Source organism: Sorex araneus, chromosome 10 (genome assembly GCF_027595985.1).
Source record: "Sorex araneus isolate mSorAra2 chromosome 10, mSorAra2.pri, whole genome shotgun sequence".
Classification (NCBI taxonomy): domain Eukaryota; kingdom Metazoa; phylum Chordata; class Mammalia; order Eulipotyphla; family Soricidae; genus Sorex; species Sorex araneus.
The window spans coordinates 36,756,604-36,772,858 of record NC_073311.1 but is presented as its reverse complement, the minus strand read 5'-3'; the positions used below and the strand labels follow the sequence as shown (position 1 = coordinate 36,772,858).

The window sequence follows — 16,255 nt, the reverse complement described above, 5'->3', positions numbered from 1 at the left end:
AAATGCCCTACCCGCGGTAGCATCTCTCAGGCAGTCAGGAGGAAATTTTGAAAAAGTGGCCACAATTCCCACTCACTTTTCTACCCATTCCCTTTGAGCGGCTGGGGGTGGGGGGCTGGGGTGGGGTGGGGTGTCTTGAAATCCACCTCCCTGAAGGGTTGGGTGCGACTCAGAGTTGACTTTCCAACCTTCCGGGCTTGAGGGTGCGGGGGTGGTGGTGGGCCCAGGGCGTCGGGGGCCTCTCTGGGTCACCGCGACTGTGCAGAAGGAGGTCCCCGAGCTGGGCGCGCCGCCCGGCAGAGGCCGCCCTCCCGCCCGCTCCCCTGCTCCCCGGCCGCGGCGCACGCGTGTGCGGTTCTCCCGGCGGGCCCCATCGCGCCGCCCGGCCGCTGTCCACGCTGCCCACTCTGCCCACAGCTGCCGGCACCATGCGGAAGGTGAGTGCGCCGCGCCCGGGCGGGACCCCTGCGCCCCGGAGACACGCGCCGCTCGCACGTCGTGGCGGAGCTGGGGGGCGTCGGCCGCGTCTCTCTTCGCCCCGCCCCGGGGGCGTCAGTGCGGACACGTCGGGGGAGGGGGCTGCTCGTCCCAAGCCCCCCAATCCCCCAGTCTCTGGCTTTCGGGGGGAACCCCTGACGCCCGCTTGCACGATGCGTTCTGCGGCTGCTCAGCTCCCCGCCGCGTCCCCGGGAGCCTCGGAAACTTTCCCGCCCTCTGGGCGTCGGCGCTACGCCCTGGGCGCGGGCATCGCGGGAGGGAAGGGGCAGCCCCCCGGGGACCAGGACGAGTGGGCGAGGGGTAGGTGGTGGTGGTGGTGGTGGCGAGTAAGCATCCCTCGACCCCCAAGTGCTCCTTCTCCGGGCGTGGGAAGGCTCGAGGGAGTGTACGAGGCGCTGGGGAACCGGCGCAGAGACCTCGAGAGGCGCCCTGGCTGCTGTCCTAGGGAGCAGGTGGGAGGCGCACCCCGCCTTCCCCTCTCCTGGCCTCTCAGTGGGAAAACTTGGTCCAACCCGCTGGACTTCCATCTCAGGAGACGCCCTGCCTGGGAAATGGGGGCTGCTTGGCGCCTATCTTTCTGCAGAGCTTGGCCCTTTGCCCCACCCCGCGCAGCCGGGTCCCTCCTTGCTGTCGGGAGAGCTGATTTAGAGGAACGTGTGCATTGCCTGGAGTCCTAGATTGCCTGTTCCTTTCCAGCCTTTGGGATGGACTTTCTCAGGCCGCCCTTCACACCCCCCCACCCCCCGGAAACCGGTGCCCATGACAGTGTGGGGGCTGAGCAAACTTCGGGGATGAGGTGGGTTGTGTTGTTTTTTGAAGGGACAGCTTTTAGGAAGAAATAGCAAAAACAAGCATAAGCAGAGTAAGCCCACCACTAGGATTGGACTGGGGCTTCTTGCATCGCCGGTCCAGTGGCCCTTTCAAAGAGTTCTGCCTCTCAGGTGCTGGGTTGCTTCAGAGGAAGCCTTGTTCTGCCCTTTGCCCGGGTGGAAGAATGACGTCTCCCCCTCCCTCCTTCTTCTCTTGTCTCCTCTCATTGGTATTTTAAAGGTTATGCAGAACAAGTATAAATTGGCCTTTGCTGCTGCTGGAAAGTCTGTTAGTGAGCAGACATGGAAATTTACCTGGCTTACCTTTTTGGAGGAAGTCCAGACCTGCTCAGGTGTTTCTGGGGAGAACAGGATTCCAGCCAGCTGGCAGGTCGCATGCCTGGGTCTGGTGGCGCAGCAACAATGGAAACAGGGTTGTTTCCATTGTAGGGTTGTTTAAAGTCTAAATTTGGGGGCCAGCAACCATCTTTTTATACTCAGTGCCACAAGGGTGATTAAGAAATCTACTGGGATGGACTCTGCACACTTGAGTAGGGTGCTGTAGAGCAGTATTTCCAAAATAGGGGTCTCTAGGATACCCCAGAGGGTCATTGATGAAAATTGCAGAAATGCAGGGGTCATGACATGCATCTAGGGACCAACCAGTAGGCAGGGGGCTGGAGAGCAATAAGAAGGGAAAAGTTTGAGAATCTCTGTGGAGAAGGAGATTTTAAGATGTGGAGGTGGGAGTGGAGGACGTTGACCAGTGTGAAACTGATCTGCATGCTGTCTGCTTTAGGAGGAAAGACCCAGGTGTCTCCTGAAAGAGCGTCTTCAAAGCATCTTGCTCTGGAACTATAGGATCACTGAAACTGGGACCCAAACCAGCAATCTGTGTTTTAAACATGCATCACCTAATCACCATAAGGCACCCGTACATGCGATTGTGTAGATTGTGTATGTGTAGATGCGATTGCAAACTCTGGGAGTCTAGTGAAAAAGACAGCAAAGTTTTCTAGGACTGTCCTTCAATTGAGAATTTAAATAGTTCATAAGACTTCGGACAGTGAGGAGTGGTATGAAGACAATAAAGCAGGATCGTGAAATGGGTGTTGGATAGTTATGTTTTATGTGTGTGGACAAGGAAGGCATTTCTAAGGATTCTCTGTGAATTGCATGATGAAAAGAAGGTTAAGGTTCAGGACAAAGAGTGGTCCCCATTGGGGAACATCAGATGGTTCAGAAGCAGGAAAGGAATAGACCTTCAGGAGAAGCAGGAAGGAGACTCATTAGCAGAGGGGATTGGGTCTGGGTCCTGGAGAGTGGAATGCAGCGAGTGTAGAGACATAGGCAGGGACCGCATGTGTTGGGGCCTTGTTGGTTGTCATCCCATTGTTCATCGATTTGCTCGAGCGGGCACCAGTAACGTCTCCATTGTGAGACTTGTTGTTACTGTTTTTGGCATACCAAATATGCCACGGGTAGCTTGCCAGGCTCTGCTGTGTGGGCGGGATACTCTCAATAGCTTGGTGGGCTCTTTGAGAGGGACGAAGGAATTGAACCCAGGTCGGCCGCATGTAAGGCAAATGCCCTACCCGCTGTGCTATTGCCCTTGTTGGCTAGGATTCAAAAATTGGATTTGAGGGGTTGGAGTGATAGCACAGCGGGTAAGGCATTTGCCTTGCACACAGTCAACCTGGGTTCGATTCCCAGCATCTGATAAGGTCCCGTGAGCTCTGCCAGTAGTGATTCCTGAGTGCAGAGCCAGGAGTAACCCCTGAGAATCACCAAGTGCGACCCAAAATGAAAAAAAAAACCAACTCCAAAAACAGAAACAAAATAAAAACTTGGTTTTGAATTTTTGTATTGTTTTTTGGCCCCACTGGCTGTGCTTTGAGGCTTCCTCCTGGCTCTGTGCTCAGGGATCATACCTGAGGCTACGCAGGGGACCAAATGCAGTGCTGGGAATTGAATCTGGAGGAGGAAGTGCCTTAACTGCTGTACTATTTCTTCAGTCCTTGGATTATTTATTTACTTGTTAATTTTTTTGGTGGGGGTTGCACACCAGTGGTGTTCAGGGCTTACTTGGCTCTGCATGCAGTGATCACTCCTGGCAGGATGGGGTGCTAGGTATCAAACCTATGTTGGCTACATACAAGGCAAGCTCTTTACCTACTGTACTATCTACCTAGCCCCAGCCCTTGCATTTTAATTTTTATGAAAAAGAATATTAGAGAATTTTAAATGGAGAGATAGAATGATGGACAACATCTGGTTTATATTTTTTGAAGCTTGGCTCTTGGATGTGGAATAAATTCTGGGGTGAGTAGCGTAGTGGGGAAGGGAGACCCACTTGTGTTCAGGGTGATGGAGCAACAGGGACAGTAGTATTTTTTTAATTGAGGTTCTTTGATGTCCAATACTGTTAATGTTGGTTTCTTGTGTACATAATTCCAACACCACACCCATCACCAGTGTACTTACCTTGACAGGGGTGGCATTTTGAAGGCAGGGACAAGGGAACTTGCTGATGCTGTAATAAAGGAGAGGTGGGGGGTCCTCTAATGTGTACATCATTGTATCACTGTACCCCTGTCATCCTGTTGCTCATAGATTTGCTTGAGTGGGCACCAGTAATGTCTCCATTGTGAGACTTGTTACTGTTTTTGGCATATTGAATGCGCCATGGGTAGCTTGCCAGGCTCTGCCATGTGGGCGAGATATTCTCGGTAGCTTGCCGGGCTCTCCTAGAGAGAGACGGAGGAATCGAACCCGGGTCAACCGCATGTAAGGCAAATGCTCTACCTGCTGTGCTATCACTCCAGCCCAGTGTATACATAATAAGATCACAAATTTTTGGTGTGTGTGTGTACGTGTAAAAATGAAAGGGAGGGTCTTGGTTGGAGCACCCCCAATGCTAACAAAGGTGCTAATATTAGTTAGCAAACACTCACTAGCAGTGCTGGTGTGGGGGCCATATATGGGGCTAGGGATTGAGTATAGTTGGCCATATTGCAAGGCAAGTGCATTGCCCCCTGTATTATCTCTCGGCCTTGTCCTCTTTTCCAGCTAGGACAGGTATCTTACCAATGTTGAGGGCATTGTTCCAGGCTCTGTAGCCACACAGAGGAGCTAGGCTTTGGCCCTGGGTTTGCCTGCCTCTTGCCATCACACGCTGTTGTCTCCACACTACTTGCTTCTGCCCGGGATCAACTGGGGTTTGGGAGCAGCAGGTAATGAAGTAGTTTGGTAGATGCATGTGGCAGCCTTCCAGCTGTTGTAAATCAGCGTCTGTGGAGGGTGGGTAGCCCTGCTGTGAGAAGAGAAAGGGAACGGACTTTGATTTGGTTTTCATGAAGAGTGGAGAGGAGCATAGGGATTTCTCAAGCCGGAGCACAGAGGGTGCCCAGTAATTGGGTTTCTCTGAGGAGAAGCTGAAATGGTACTTTACCAGTGCCCCAGGCTTTACCCCTCCTGGCAGTGCCACCAGCGCTGCATTCTTATCTCCCCTCTTCCCATTCTAAATGCTTTATTCTTCATTTTGTATCCAGAGACCTCTTTCTGTTGCAGATCCAGAAGATTCAGGAGATGGGTTACTTGAAAAATACAAAAAGGTTTATAATAGCATAACAAGTCAGTTGTGGGAAATATGTTGATAGACACTGTTTATTGATTGGGCTCTTCTCTGCCAGGCATTTATTGTCTCCCTTCATTTTCATAGTTCTTTAAGATAAAATCAATCAGTTCTATCTTGACACAACATAAAATTCCTAAGTATGAAAAAGTTTAGAGAATTATTTCTCCTATTTTTTATGCCAGCCAGCTGGTTCCCTTCCTCCAGAAGTAATGGTGTTAATTAAGCTCATTTTGTGTGACCATTCAGAAATAATCTCTGCATGTACCTGTGGTTATATATGCACAATATGTCCCTTTTTCACATACAAATGTAAGTGGTAGCCTGAAACCATCTATATTTTATGCACAAAAGGGAATGGAAATGTAATATACAAGAGCACATCCTTTCCCCCCTTATACACAAGTATTTGATTCACCTGCTTCTTTCTTTTAGTGTGGGGGATCAAACTCAGGGTCTCTTATATCATAACATGTACTCTAGCACCAAACCACACCCCCAGCACCTGCCTAAACTTTATATGAATACACTAAATTGGTTGTTTCTAGTCTTTTCTTAGTATCAACCATGCTGCACCAATTCATCCTATACATGCATGATTCTGCAAGTCTATCTTTATGAGCCATTACAGTTGAATTTCTGAGTTAACTTTTATATACATCTTTTGTTCAGGAATGTGACATAGTGCATGGGGCATATCTCTAGCAATATTCTTAAATATAGCAACCCTTTAGTGCTGCGTTGCCTGAAGTTGAATTACTCTCTTTCTTACAAGCTGTATTAGTTACTTAGTCTCTCTTTGCCTCAGTTGCTTATCAAATGGGAAGGATAATAGTACTTATCAAAATGGGACTGTGAGGACTATGTCAGTTAGTTGGTGTTGCATACTAAATCACCCTAAAGTTTAATGCCTCAAAACAGCAATTATTTTACTTATCTGATGAGTCTTTGGTTTGAATGGTTGATTTTTCTACTCTGGGCCAGCACCATTGAGCTTGGCTGGGTTCTCTCATGCCTCTATGTTCCAAGCAGGTCATCTGATAACTGGGGAATGTCGGGTGGCCTTGCTCATAATTGAGTTGGCAGGTGACTGGTCTGTGGGCACCTCTTTGTGCATGGCACAAGCTCCCTTGAGCTTCAGTCTTTAGCCTAGATTTCTTCACATTGTGTCCCCAGGGTCCCCCATTAAAAAAAACATAGAAAATGTAGCAAGAATAGAAAACCTCAAGCACAAGGACTTTTCAGTCTTGGCTGCTATTGTATTTGGTATCGCCCCACAAGCCACAGCAGGTCTCATGGCCAAGTTCAGCATCTGGTGTAATGAGACCCTCCAAGAACAAGAATCCAAGAACAAGTGGAGAGAGTTGTTGTCACTACTTCCATAAACCATCTACCACAAAAATGGAGTGGGTATAACATTTGTAAATGCTAAGTCTAGTACCTGCCCAACACATTGTAAGTGCTCCTTAGGTTTGTGAAGTGAAAAGAGAGAGGACTGAATTGTCCTTGGTTTATACCTTCCCCACCAGCAATGTGGGAGAGGGCTGTCTTCCTAACCCAGATCAAAGCCTCTTGTTCATAGAGGTGTAATCGCCATGATTCTCAGAGAACTGAGAATCTTGTTTCTGTTTGATAGATGAAGAAAGTGACATTCTGGGGTGTCCAGTTGTTTTAATGTTTCAGGCTGACCTGGATTTGGATGCTGTATCTGGCCAACAGTAGCCCAGCCCTGCGTGGTCTTGCCACAGGGCCGAGGTGATTTCTGTGTTTCTGAAGCTGCTTGCCACTGCTCTACCACCCACCCAAACACCTTATGACCCTTATTTCCATTTCCTATTTTCATCTGATCTGGGAGAGAGGGGCTGTCCCTCTGGGGAAGTCTGTCACGGTGACTTTGGTTTCATTCTGGCCTGTTGAATTCTGAGTCTTTACAGAGATAACGGGCTCTGTTTTGCCTGGATAGGGAATGATACTAGGAAACCTGTCACTTCCCTAAATTGAGAAAATTTCCAAGTCTGGTATTATTTGGTTTAATCTTTCTATTTCTTATACCTTTTTTTTGCTCCATTTACAACCCAGGAACTCTGCCCTCCCAGGGACCTGTGTGGAGAGTGGAGACACCATTTCCCAGGGATTGAGGAACAATCTCCAGGAGACCCAGCTCAGTTATTAGCCATGTGACATGTTTGTCTACTATGGTGGGGTCTCCTGAGGTCCGAAGGCAGATCTGCTCCAGTTGCTCAGTCATTGTTACCAGTAGATAATGTTTGCTCTGTCTCAGTTCCATTTCTCACCCTTCCACTTGCATGTCCCTCCCTATTTCTCTGCCCCAGGTCTCTTTAACACTGCTGTACATATTGTTCAATCATTTACTCCACACACCCGGCCTGAGACTCAGTGCTGTTTTGCTTCCATTTGCATATGAGGAAGTGAGACACAGAGCGACACAGTAATCTGCCCAGCATAAAACAGTGAATTCCTGATGTAGTGCAACTTTATTTATTTTTTAACTTTATATTTGTTTGTTTCATCAGTTTGCTTGAGCGGGCATCAGTAATGTCTCCATTGTGAGACTTGTTACTGTTTTTGGCATATCGAATACACCACAGGTAGCTTGCCAGGCTCTGCCGTGTGAGTGAGATATTCTTGGTAACTTGTCGGGCTCTCCGAGAGGGACGGAGGAATCAAACCCGGGTCGGTCACATGTAAGGCAAACGCTCTACCTGCTGCACTGGAGCGATTGCATAGTGGATAGGGCGTTTGCCTTGCACTCGGCCGACCCGGGCTTGATTCCTCCATCCCTCTCGGATAGCGCAGCAAGCTACCGACCGAGAGTATCCCACCCACATGGCAGAGCCTGGTAAGCTACCCATGGCGTATTCTATATGCCAAAACCAATAACAACAAGTCTCACAATGGAGACGTTACTGGTGCCCACTCGAGCAAATCAATGAACAACAGGAGGATAGTGCTACAGGGTTATTTTTTTCTAAGAGCTTACTCCTGACTTTGCACTCAGGTATTGCTCCTGAGTAGGCTGGGGGACCATATGGGATGCTGGGGATCGATCCTGGGTTTGACCAAAGCAAACTTACCTGCTGTACTATTGCCCTGGCCCCTGTAGCGCAGATTTGAAACCAGGCCACTCTGGCACTGGAGTCTGCACTCTTTAATAGTCGTGCTGAATTCCATATGACCACGGAATACCGCTTCTGGGAATCTATCCTGAGGGTGCAAATAAAGCACAGTGGAAATGACATCTGCACCTGTATGTTTATTGCAGCACTGTTCACAATAGCTAGAATCTGGAAACAACCTGAGTGCCTGAGAACAGACGACTGGTTAACGAAACTTTGGTACATCTACACAATGGAATACTATGCAGTTGTTAGGAGAGATAAAGTTATGAAATTTGCTAATAAGTGGATGGTCATGAAGAGAATCATGCTAAGTGAAATGAGTCAGAAAGAGAGGGACAGACGTAGAAGGACTGCACTCATTTGTGGAATCTGATATAACATAATATAAGACTGACACCCAAGGACAGTCAACACAAGGGCCATGAATATTGCTCCATAGTTGGAAGCCTGTCTCATGAGTTGGGGGAGAAGGCAGCTGGAATAGAGAGGGGATCACTAAGACAATGATGGTTGGAGGAATCATTCAGGATGGGAGATGTGTGCTAAAAGTAGATAAAGGACCAAATGTGATAGCCACTCAGTGTCTGTATTGCAAACCATAATGCCCAAAAGTAGAGAGAGAGTATGGGGGAAATTGTCTGCCATGGAGGCAGGGGGAGGGTTGGAAAGAGGGTGATAATACTGGGGACTTTGGTGGTGGAGAATGTGCACTGGTGGAGGAATGGGTGTTCGATCATTGTATGACTGAAACTCAAACATGAAAGTTTTGTAACTGTATCTTGTGGTGATTCAATAACAACAATAAAAAAAAAAAGTTGTGCTAAAAAAACCCACGACGGCTGGTTGGGGATTTACCATGGAGAGCTTCTGTGCTGGGTGAACCACTGGTGAACTCGGGCAGCCTCCAGCCTTGGCAGCCGCCGAGCCTCCCCAGCTGTGCCTGTGCCTGAAACGTCCCTCACCCCAAGCAAAAATAGAAACAGGCAGTGATCTTGCCAAAAAAGCCTTTCCACTTTCATCATCATCATCCTAACAAGATTGCAAGCATGACTCTGTTGAAAGTACCCAGGACTTCCCCCTCTGGCTTGGGAAATGAAGCTGGCTCCTTGGGAGTCTTGCAGCCTCTAGCTCCATCCTGATGGATGGTGCCCCCAGAGCCTGCCAGAGCAGCTGGGAGAAAGGAAACAAACCCAGAGCATGACAGGTCACTCTTGGAAATGTGTCTCTTTAGATAGGGGGAGGCGGCCAAAGTGCCAACTTCATCATCTTTGCTTGCCTGTAGACCCAGCATGTGCTATGGTTTCCTGCATCAGACTTAGGAAATGAGGTCCTGCCACCTGTTTGTGTGCAGAACCCACTAGGTGTGGGCAGGTCCGACTCTCCTTCCTCACCCAACATGGGTCCTGTGTCTGAGAAGAAACATCCCTGGTACTGGGAACGGGGGAGACAAGGTTATAGAGGAAGACTGAATTGCTAGGGGGTGGAGTGGGAGTTCCGGGCAGGAGAGCTGGGATAACCTTCCAGCACCTGGGTGATTGAAGGGTGAGCTGGGGCCAGCAGGGTAAGAGGGCATCGCAGGGTGTGGGGTGTGAGCGGAGTGGTGGGGGGATGGATGCAGCCAGGAAGACAAGGTAAGGACAGGTTTGAGGAAGTGAGGCACCCATCCACTACCCAGTTAAGAGGAGTGGTCCAGAGTTGAATGAGGGCAGGAAGAGACAGTCAAGACCATGAGAGATTATGCACATCCTGAGTTGAAATATCCTAAGCGCAATGAGGTGCCAGTGAAAGATGGCAGAGCTTTAAAGAGCAAATACTCATTTCAGAAGATTCCATTGACCAAGAAGTCAAGCATGGACTGGAGCTAGGAAGATGGAGTAGGAGGCGAGGAGAGAAGGTGAGCAGGACTGGGAGGTGGTAGAAGGTAGGGGAGAGATGGATTCTGTTGGAGAAGTGTTTAGCAATTGAATCACTAGACTTGGTTTTGGGGTATGTGTGTGTGTGTGTGTGTTTATGTGTGAATGTGAGTGTGTGTGTGATTGTATTTAGTGCTGGGGATTCGACCCATGGTTACAGCACACAAGCAAGTGCCTTCCCTGATGTACTGTCTCTCTGGCTCAGAATCAATAGACATAATTAGCTGGTAGGATGTGGAGGATAAAGGAGGACAAGAGTTAACAATTTCCAGGTTTCTGGCTTGCTAGAGCTGAGTGTATGTCCGGGCCATGACCTGAGATGTAAGTTGTCCATGGGAAAACCAGGCGTGGGATTTGGGAAGATGGTTTCTGTTTGTGCACTTGGAGTTTGAGGCACCTGTGAGCCATTTGGGGTGAGATAGTCATTGAAGATGATTATTGTGGTCCACAGCTTAGAATAGTATTTCTCAACTGAGGATCATATGGCCCTCTCTAGACCCCCATGATATTCCAAGGGGACAAAAATTGCAAAAGAGGGGGCGTCAAAATAAAAGACCAGGAGGCAATTAGTAGAACAGAAGGGCTACAAGAAAGAAACAAGGTTGGAAGGAGTTGCAGTCAGAAAAAGGTTGAGAAATGCTGGCTTATTTTAATAAATTTTGCTTTGTTTTGTTTTTGTGCCACACATGGTGTTGCTTAGGTCTCTGTCCTAGCTTTGTGCTCAAGGATCACTTCTTGGGGTCAGTACAGGGAGTCAGGGGTTGAACCTAGGTCAGCTGCATGCAAGGGCCTTCTGGTCCTTTGAATTTGCTTTTTTTTTTTTTGGATAATGAATCAAGTAACTAATCATGTGTTTTAAAGGGTTAAATATATTAAGGCAATGCAATACTACATAACCTAGTTATTTTTTTCTTTCTGCTGTATATTTAGCTGGTTTTTAATAGTGCTGATGGGATTTTGTGTGTCTAATTGTATGTGAGTTTTAGGTAACTTAGGGGTGGGAGTGGTGGGCTGTAGGGTGAGAATACTAGCAATTCTATATTTCTATATATTTAGAAATATATTTATATATTTATATGTATTCATATATAAGTAATAATATAATCTATAATATATTGTATATGATAAATAAATAATAATATAAATATAATAATCACTGTATCACTGTCATCCTGTTGCTCATCGATTTGCTCGAGCGGGCACCAGTAACATCTCCATGGTGAGACTTGTTGTTACTGTTTTGGGCATATTGAATACTCCACGGGGAGCTTGCCAGGCTCTTCCATGTGGGTGGGATACTCTCGGTAGCCTGCTGGGCTGTCTGAGAGGAACAGAAGAATAAATAAATATGTAAACATATATTTTATATATTTATATCATATATTTACTTATATTAATATATTTATATATTTAGAAAAAATATAGATATATTTTCTATATATCTAAATATATATAGAAGTATATTTCTATATACTTCTTCAAAGAAAATTCGTTAATAGTTTATGGATGGATTGTATTTTTACTGAACAGTGCTGTCATGGTTAATTCTTCCCCAAATATAACTGGGTGAAATATTTCTTCAGTAGGATTTGAATTCATATTTCCCTGATTGAAAGTGTGATTGAACATATTTTTCTGTTTTTATTGGCATTTGTGTTTGAGTTATATGTTCAGATCTTCTGTTTTTCCTTTGGATCATCTTTTTCTTACTGAGTTGCAAAGGTATTTTTTTTCAGTTTAAGTCTTTCAAAATGGAATATTTTAAGGATTTTAATGTATTAGCAGTTATCCATTCCATTGTGGTTTGTGCCTTTTGTTTTATAAGTAATCCTTCCATGTCTGCAATTTGAAGATATTTACCGATGTTTTCAAATAGGATTTTATGTTTTGTCTTTAATATTTAATCTTTTAATCTGTTTGGAATTAATTTTAGCAGAATAAGCAAGGTAGGGATTCACTGTCCTTCAAAAAAGGCAATCAGTCATCACTTCCACACATATTGATCACTCATCCTCTCATAACCACTGTTAGATGCTACCTTTGTCATATTTACATGGATGCTGAATCTGTGCGTTCTTTAATTTGATTAACTTTGAGGTTTGGGTGCCACACTTGGCTGTGCTCAGGGATTACTTTTCACTCAGAGCTTAGGAGTCACTCCTGGTGATACATAGGGATAAGAGGTGCTGAGAATCGACACTGGGCTCCTGCCTGCAAAGCAGTTGCCCCAGCTCTGTGAGCCTTCTCCTGGTCTCAAGGAGGGCTCTTTATGCACATTTAAAGTATTAATTGTTATGATAAACTGATGTTCCATGGGATCTGACTGTCTTTGACTATGTGTGTTTTAATTACCTGGTTGTTGGGTGTTTGGAGCAGATGGCCTTTACCCGGCACTTCAGAAATAACTGTGGAATGAATGAAGGATTGATTTGGCTCTAGATAAATAACCTGGGTTTCCCTGACAGGTTGCATTTATCTTTGGGAAAAGGAAGAGAAAACAGCCAGGAACAGCATCTCCTGTTTCCCCTCTCCCTTGCTCTTCTTTGTCTTTTTGACCTTCTTGTTCACTCCAGAATCTTGAGAAATGAATCTTTAGCAAGCCCAAGATGCTTCTTTAAGTATGGCCACAAGCCTGATGGTCTAAGGCTTAGTGAGAATGGGAGGCAGCTGGGACACATATACCAGATTCAGTGCAACACTGCTCTGCCATTAGAAACAAAGCAAAACAAAATGAAAGTTTGCCTTTTGGGACAAATTGAATGTGGAACTTGGAGCAAATGTATTAAATGAAATAAGTTATGAAGTATGAGACAATTATCAGATAGCTTCATGCATATGTATCACTGTATCACTGTCATCCCATTGCTCATCGATTTGCTCAAGCAGGCACCTATAACGTCTCCATTGTGAGAATTGTTTGTTACTGTTTTTGGCATATCGAATACACCACGGGTAGCTTATCAGGCTCTATCAGAGGGGCGGAGGAATCAAACTCGGGTTGGCTGCGTGCAAGGCAAACGCCCTACCTGCTGTGCTATCGCTCCATGAGTTCCATGAATATCTAACATAAATAAACTGGCAAAAACAAACAAACAAACACACATCCAACAAAACAAACTCTTAGACTTAGTGAAAACATTGGTGGTTACTAGAGAAGACAGGAAGAAAGTTACTAAGAATAGATGGAAGAGTCTTTCTTATGGTGAAATGGTACTGAGCCCTTGGTGATCAGTGCACAAGCCCTAGACGCATAGAGATGGTATGAATTCTATGTATTTATAGATTCAATATCTATTCAATATCTTCCTGAGATTCAATATTGTTGTTAACTAATGGCAAATTGTTCAACAGTGGGATTTCTGCTAATTGTGAAATGAGTAGACCTTGACAACAAATTGTGGTGAATTTTGTGAGATCTTCTGAAATCGGGCCAATATTTGGGTTGCTAAGCCTTGGATTTAGGACAGGGGTTACTCGACATTAGGTCTTCTATACCCTTGTTCTTCACCACGTGGACCAGTTCCAGCCTAGTCACGTGGTGTCTAAGCAGAGGCAAATGTCTCACTAGCTAAAAATTATAATCTTATAACAATGGGTTTGCTAAATAAAATGCTCTCAACATTGGCTTTTCTTCCTATCTTATCTATCAGCCAACTGGAGAAATATTTCTCCTGATTCCCTAGTCTGCAGGTGTAAAAAAGCTGAAGGATGTTGTTCTATCCTGCATTTTAACATCCTTATTTAGTAGCTTGCATTGCTTTGAAACAGACTTTGTAGCATAGTTCTTGGTACATTTGTTCATGATAATAGAAAGAAGAGTGCCAAAATTTACTTTAAATGTTTGCTATGTGCAAGGCATTGTGCTAAACACTTTGTACATCATATATATTTCTTGAACCCTTGAAAAATCTTTTTTTAGTTTGGTCATTTGCAGTAAATACTATTTATCCATTCTTTTATTCACCTAACACTCTTGAGCCTTTGGGCTGACTTAGGAACTAGGACTGCCAAAGCATACATCCCCTCAGTGCCAGGAACTCTCAGTTTAGTGAGGAACAAATTTTTAAACAAATAGTTACCATGTGGTGATGATTGCACTAATAAAAACTTGTCCAAAATACAGTCTAGGAAAGAGCATGTTTTGCTCTGAAGGGCAGGAGAGGTGAGTTGGGGTGTCAGGGGAATTGAGAAAGATAGTTTTATTTTAATTTAAAACATTTAATTGAATTTTTAAAATTATAGTTCAGGTAACATGGTTATAACACTGTTCAAGTTTATGGCAAATTGATGTGTGCTGAATTTCACCATCACCAAAGTGCTTCACCACCTTCCACCAGGGTCCTTGTGTTACCTCTAGTCCCATCAAAATGACACTTGAGTGTTGACCATGCTCTTGAAGTGTCCTCTCTTCTCTCAAGCTTATCTGGCTCTGCAGACCTTCCCCATGGCTTCTCCTTCTCAATCTTCCATCTTGCTTTATTCACCCAGGGGTTCTTGTCCCTGGCTTCTGTCGAAACTACAATTTAAAAAATCTTTGTTGTTTTTCTGTTTAATTATTTTGTGGGAACATTGGTTTACAAGTGTGTAAATGCTTATGTGTTTTAGAGTGGTACAGTGTTACCACACCCTAACCACTGCCACAGTTATTCCACCTCTGCTTTGGTTGAAGCCACCTTCCTCCCTGTCGTGGTAGGTCCCCGGAAGTGGAATTGCTGGATCATTCAGAGCTTTATTTTTCATTTTTAAGAGACTTTTCTAAAGTAGAGACTTTCCACAAAGGACAAACAAGCCTACAGTCCCACCAGCAGTGGATTTCACCACATTCTTACCAGCACTGGTTGTTTCCAGTTTTTTTTAGATGCCATTCTCAGTGAAATAAGGTGATAGCTCATTGCTATCTTAATTTGCATTTTTTGGTAATAAGTGATGAGGAGCATTTTGTTTTATGTGATTGTTGATCATCAGTGTGTTTTCTTTGGAGAAGTTTTCAGTTCTGCTCGTTATTTGTTTTAGGGTTCTGTGAGTTCTTTATATATCTTAGATATTATTCCTTTGTCCGATGTACAGTGCACAAGTATTTTCTCTCATTCAGTAGACATTTTTGTTTGTTTAAGTGATAGTTTCTTTTATAGTGCAGTAAGACTTTGTTTGATGAAATCCTACTTGTATATCTGTGCTTTTGTTTCCCTTGCCAATGGAATAGAATCACAGAATACATCACAGAAGCCAGAATCATTATGTGTTTTGTATATGTGTCCTTCGATGTATTTTATGGATTCTCATCTAACATCTAAACCTTTCCTGTATTTTGAGTTAATATTTGTGCATGGTGTGAGATAATTATCCAGTTTCATTCATTTTGTATGTGACTATCAAATTTTCCTAACACCATTTGTGGAAGAAAATTTTTCTCCATTTTATCCTTCTGATGACTTTTTAAAAATTAAATTAGTTGCTAATTTTCATAAAGTTAGCTGTGTATTTGAGAATTTATTTAAGGGATCTCAGTTATATTCCATAGGTTATATTCAATACAACACAGTTTTGATTACTGTAACTTTGTAATATAGTTTAAAGCCAGGGAATTCACTGCCACCCAGGTTCTTTCTTATCAGAATTTTTACTGTTCAGGAGATTTTTTGTTATTATATGTATATATATATATACACATATGTATCTTTTAGTAAAGCTTGTTATACTCTGAAAGATTGCCATTTGGATTTTGATAGGGATTGCATGGAAGCTGTATACTGTGATGTGGATTGTCATTTTAATAATGTCAACTCTTCCAACTATAGAACATAGAATATTTTTCAATTTTTTGGGGGGATCACACCTGGCAATGCACAGGGGTTACTCCTGGCTCTGCACTCAGGAATTACTCCTGGCGGTGCTCAGGGAACCATATGGGATGCTGGGAATCAAACCCTGGTCAGCCGCATGCAAGGCAGACGCCCTACCCGCTGTGCTATCGCTCCAGCCCCTATTTTGGTATTTTTAAATGTAGAGACTCTGTAGTTTTTGACGTTTTAAGTCTTTAGCCTTTTTGAAGTTCATTCCCAGAGACTTAATTCCTTTTGATACAATTGTAAATGGGATTGCTTTATAGATTTATTTCTCATTCAGTTCATTGTTTACATATAGAAAAAATAGATTTTTGTGTATTATTTTTTTAGCCTGCCACTTTACTCACTGATTATTTCTAATAGAATTTTTTGTGACATTTTAAAGGGTTTGTGTGTGTATGTGTGTGTGTCTATG

At 44.4% G+C, this 16,255-nt stretch overlaps 1 protein-coding gene across 1 annotated transcript in view; it reads left to right on the top strand.

The window, feature by feature from the left end:
• The first annotated feature begins 379 nt into the window (after window positions 1-379).
• The window catches only part of TMCC3 (transmembrane and coiled-coil domain family 3), a 310,336-nt gene continuing 294,460 nt past the window's right edge, over window positions 380-16,255 (top strand). Inside the window, exon 1 of the mRNA XM_055118272.1 lies at window positions 380-437. Coding sequence (XP_054974247.1) covers window positions 429-437 — 9 coding nt within the window. The 5' untranslated portion in view covers window positions 380-428. The remainder of the gene's footprint in view (window positions 438-16,255) is intronic.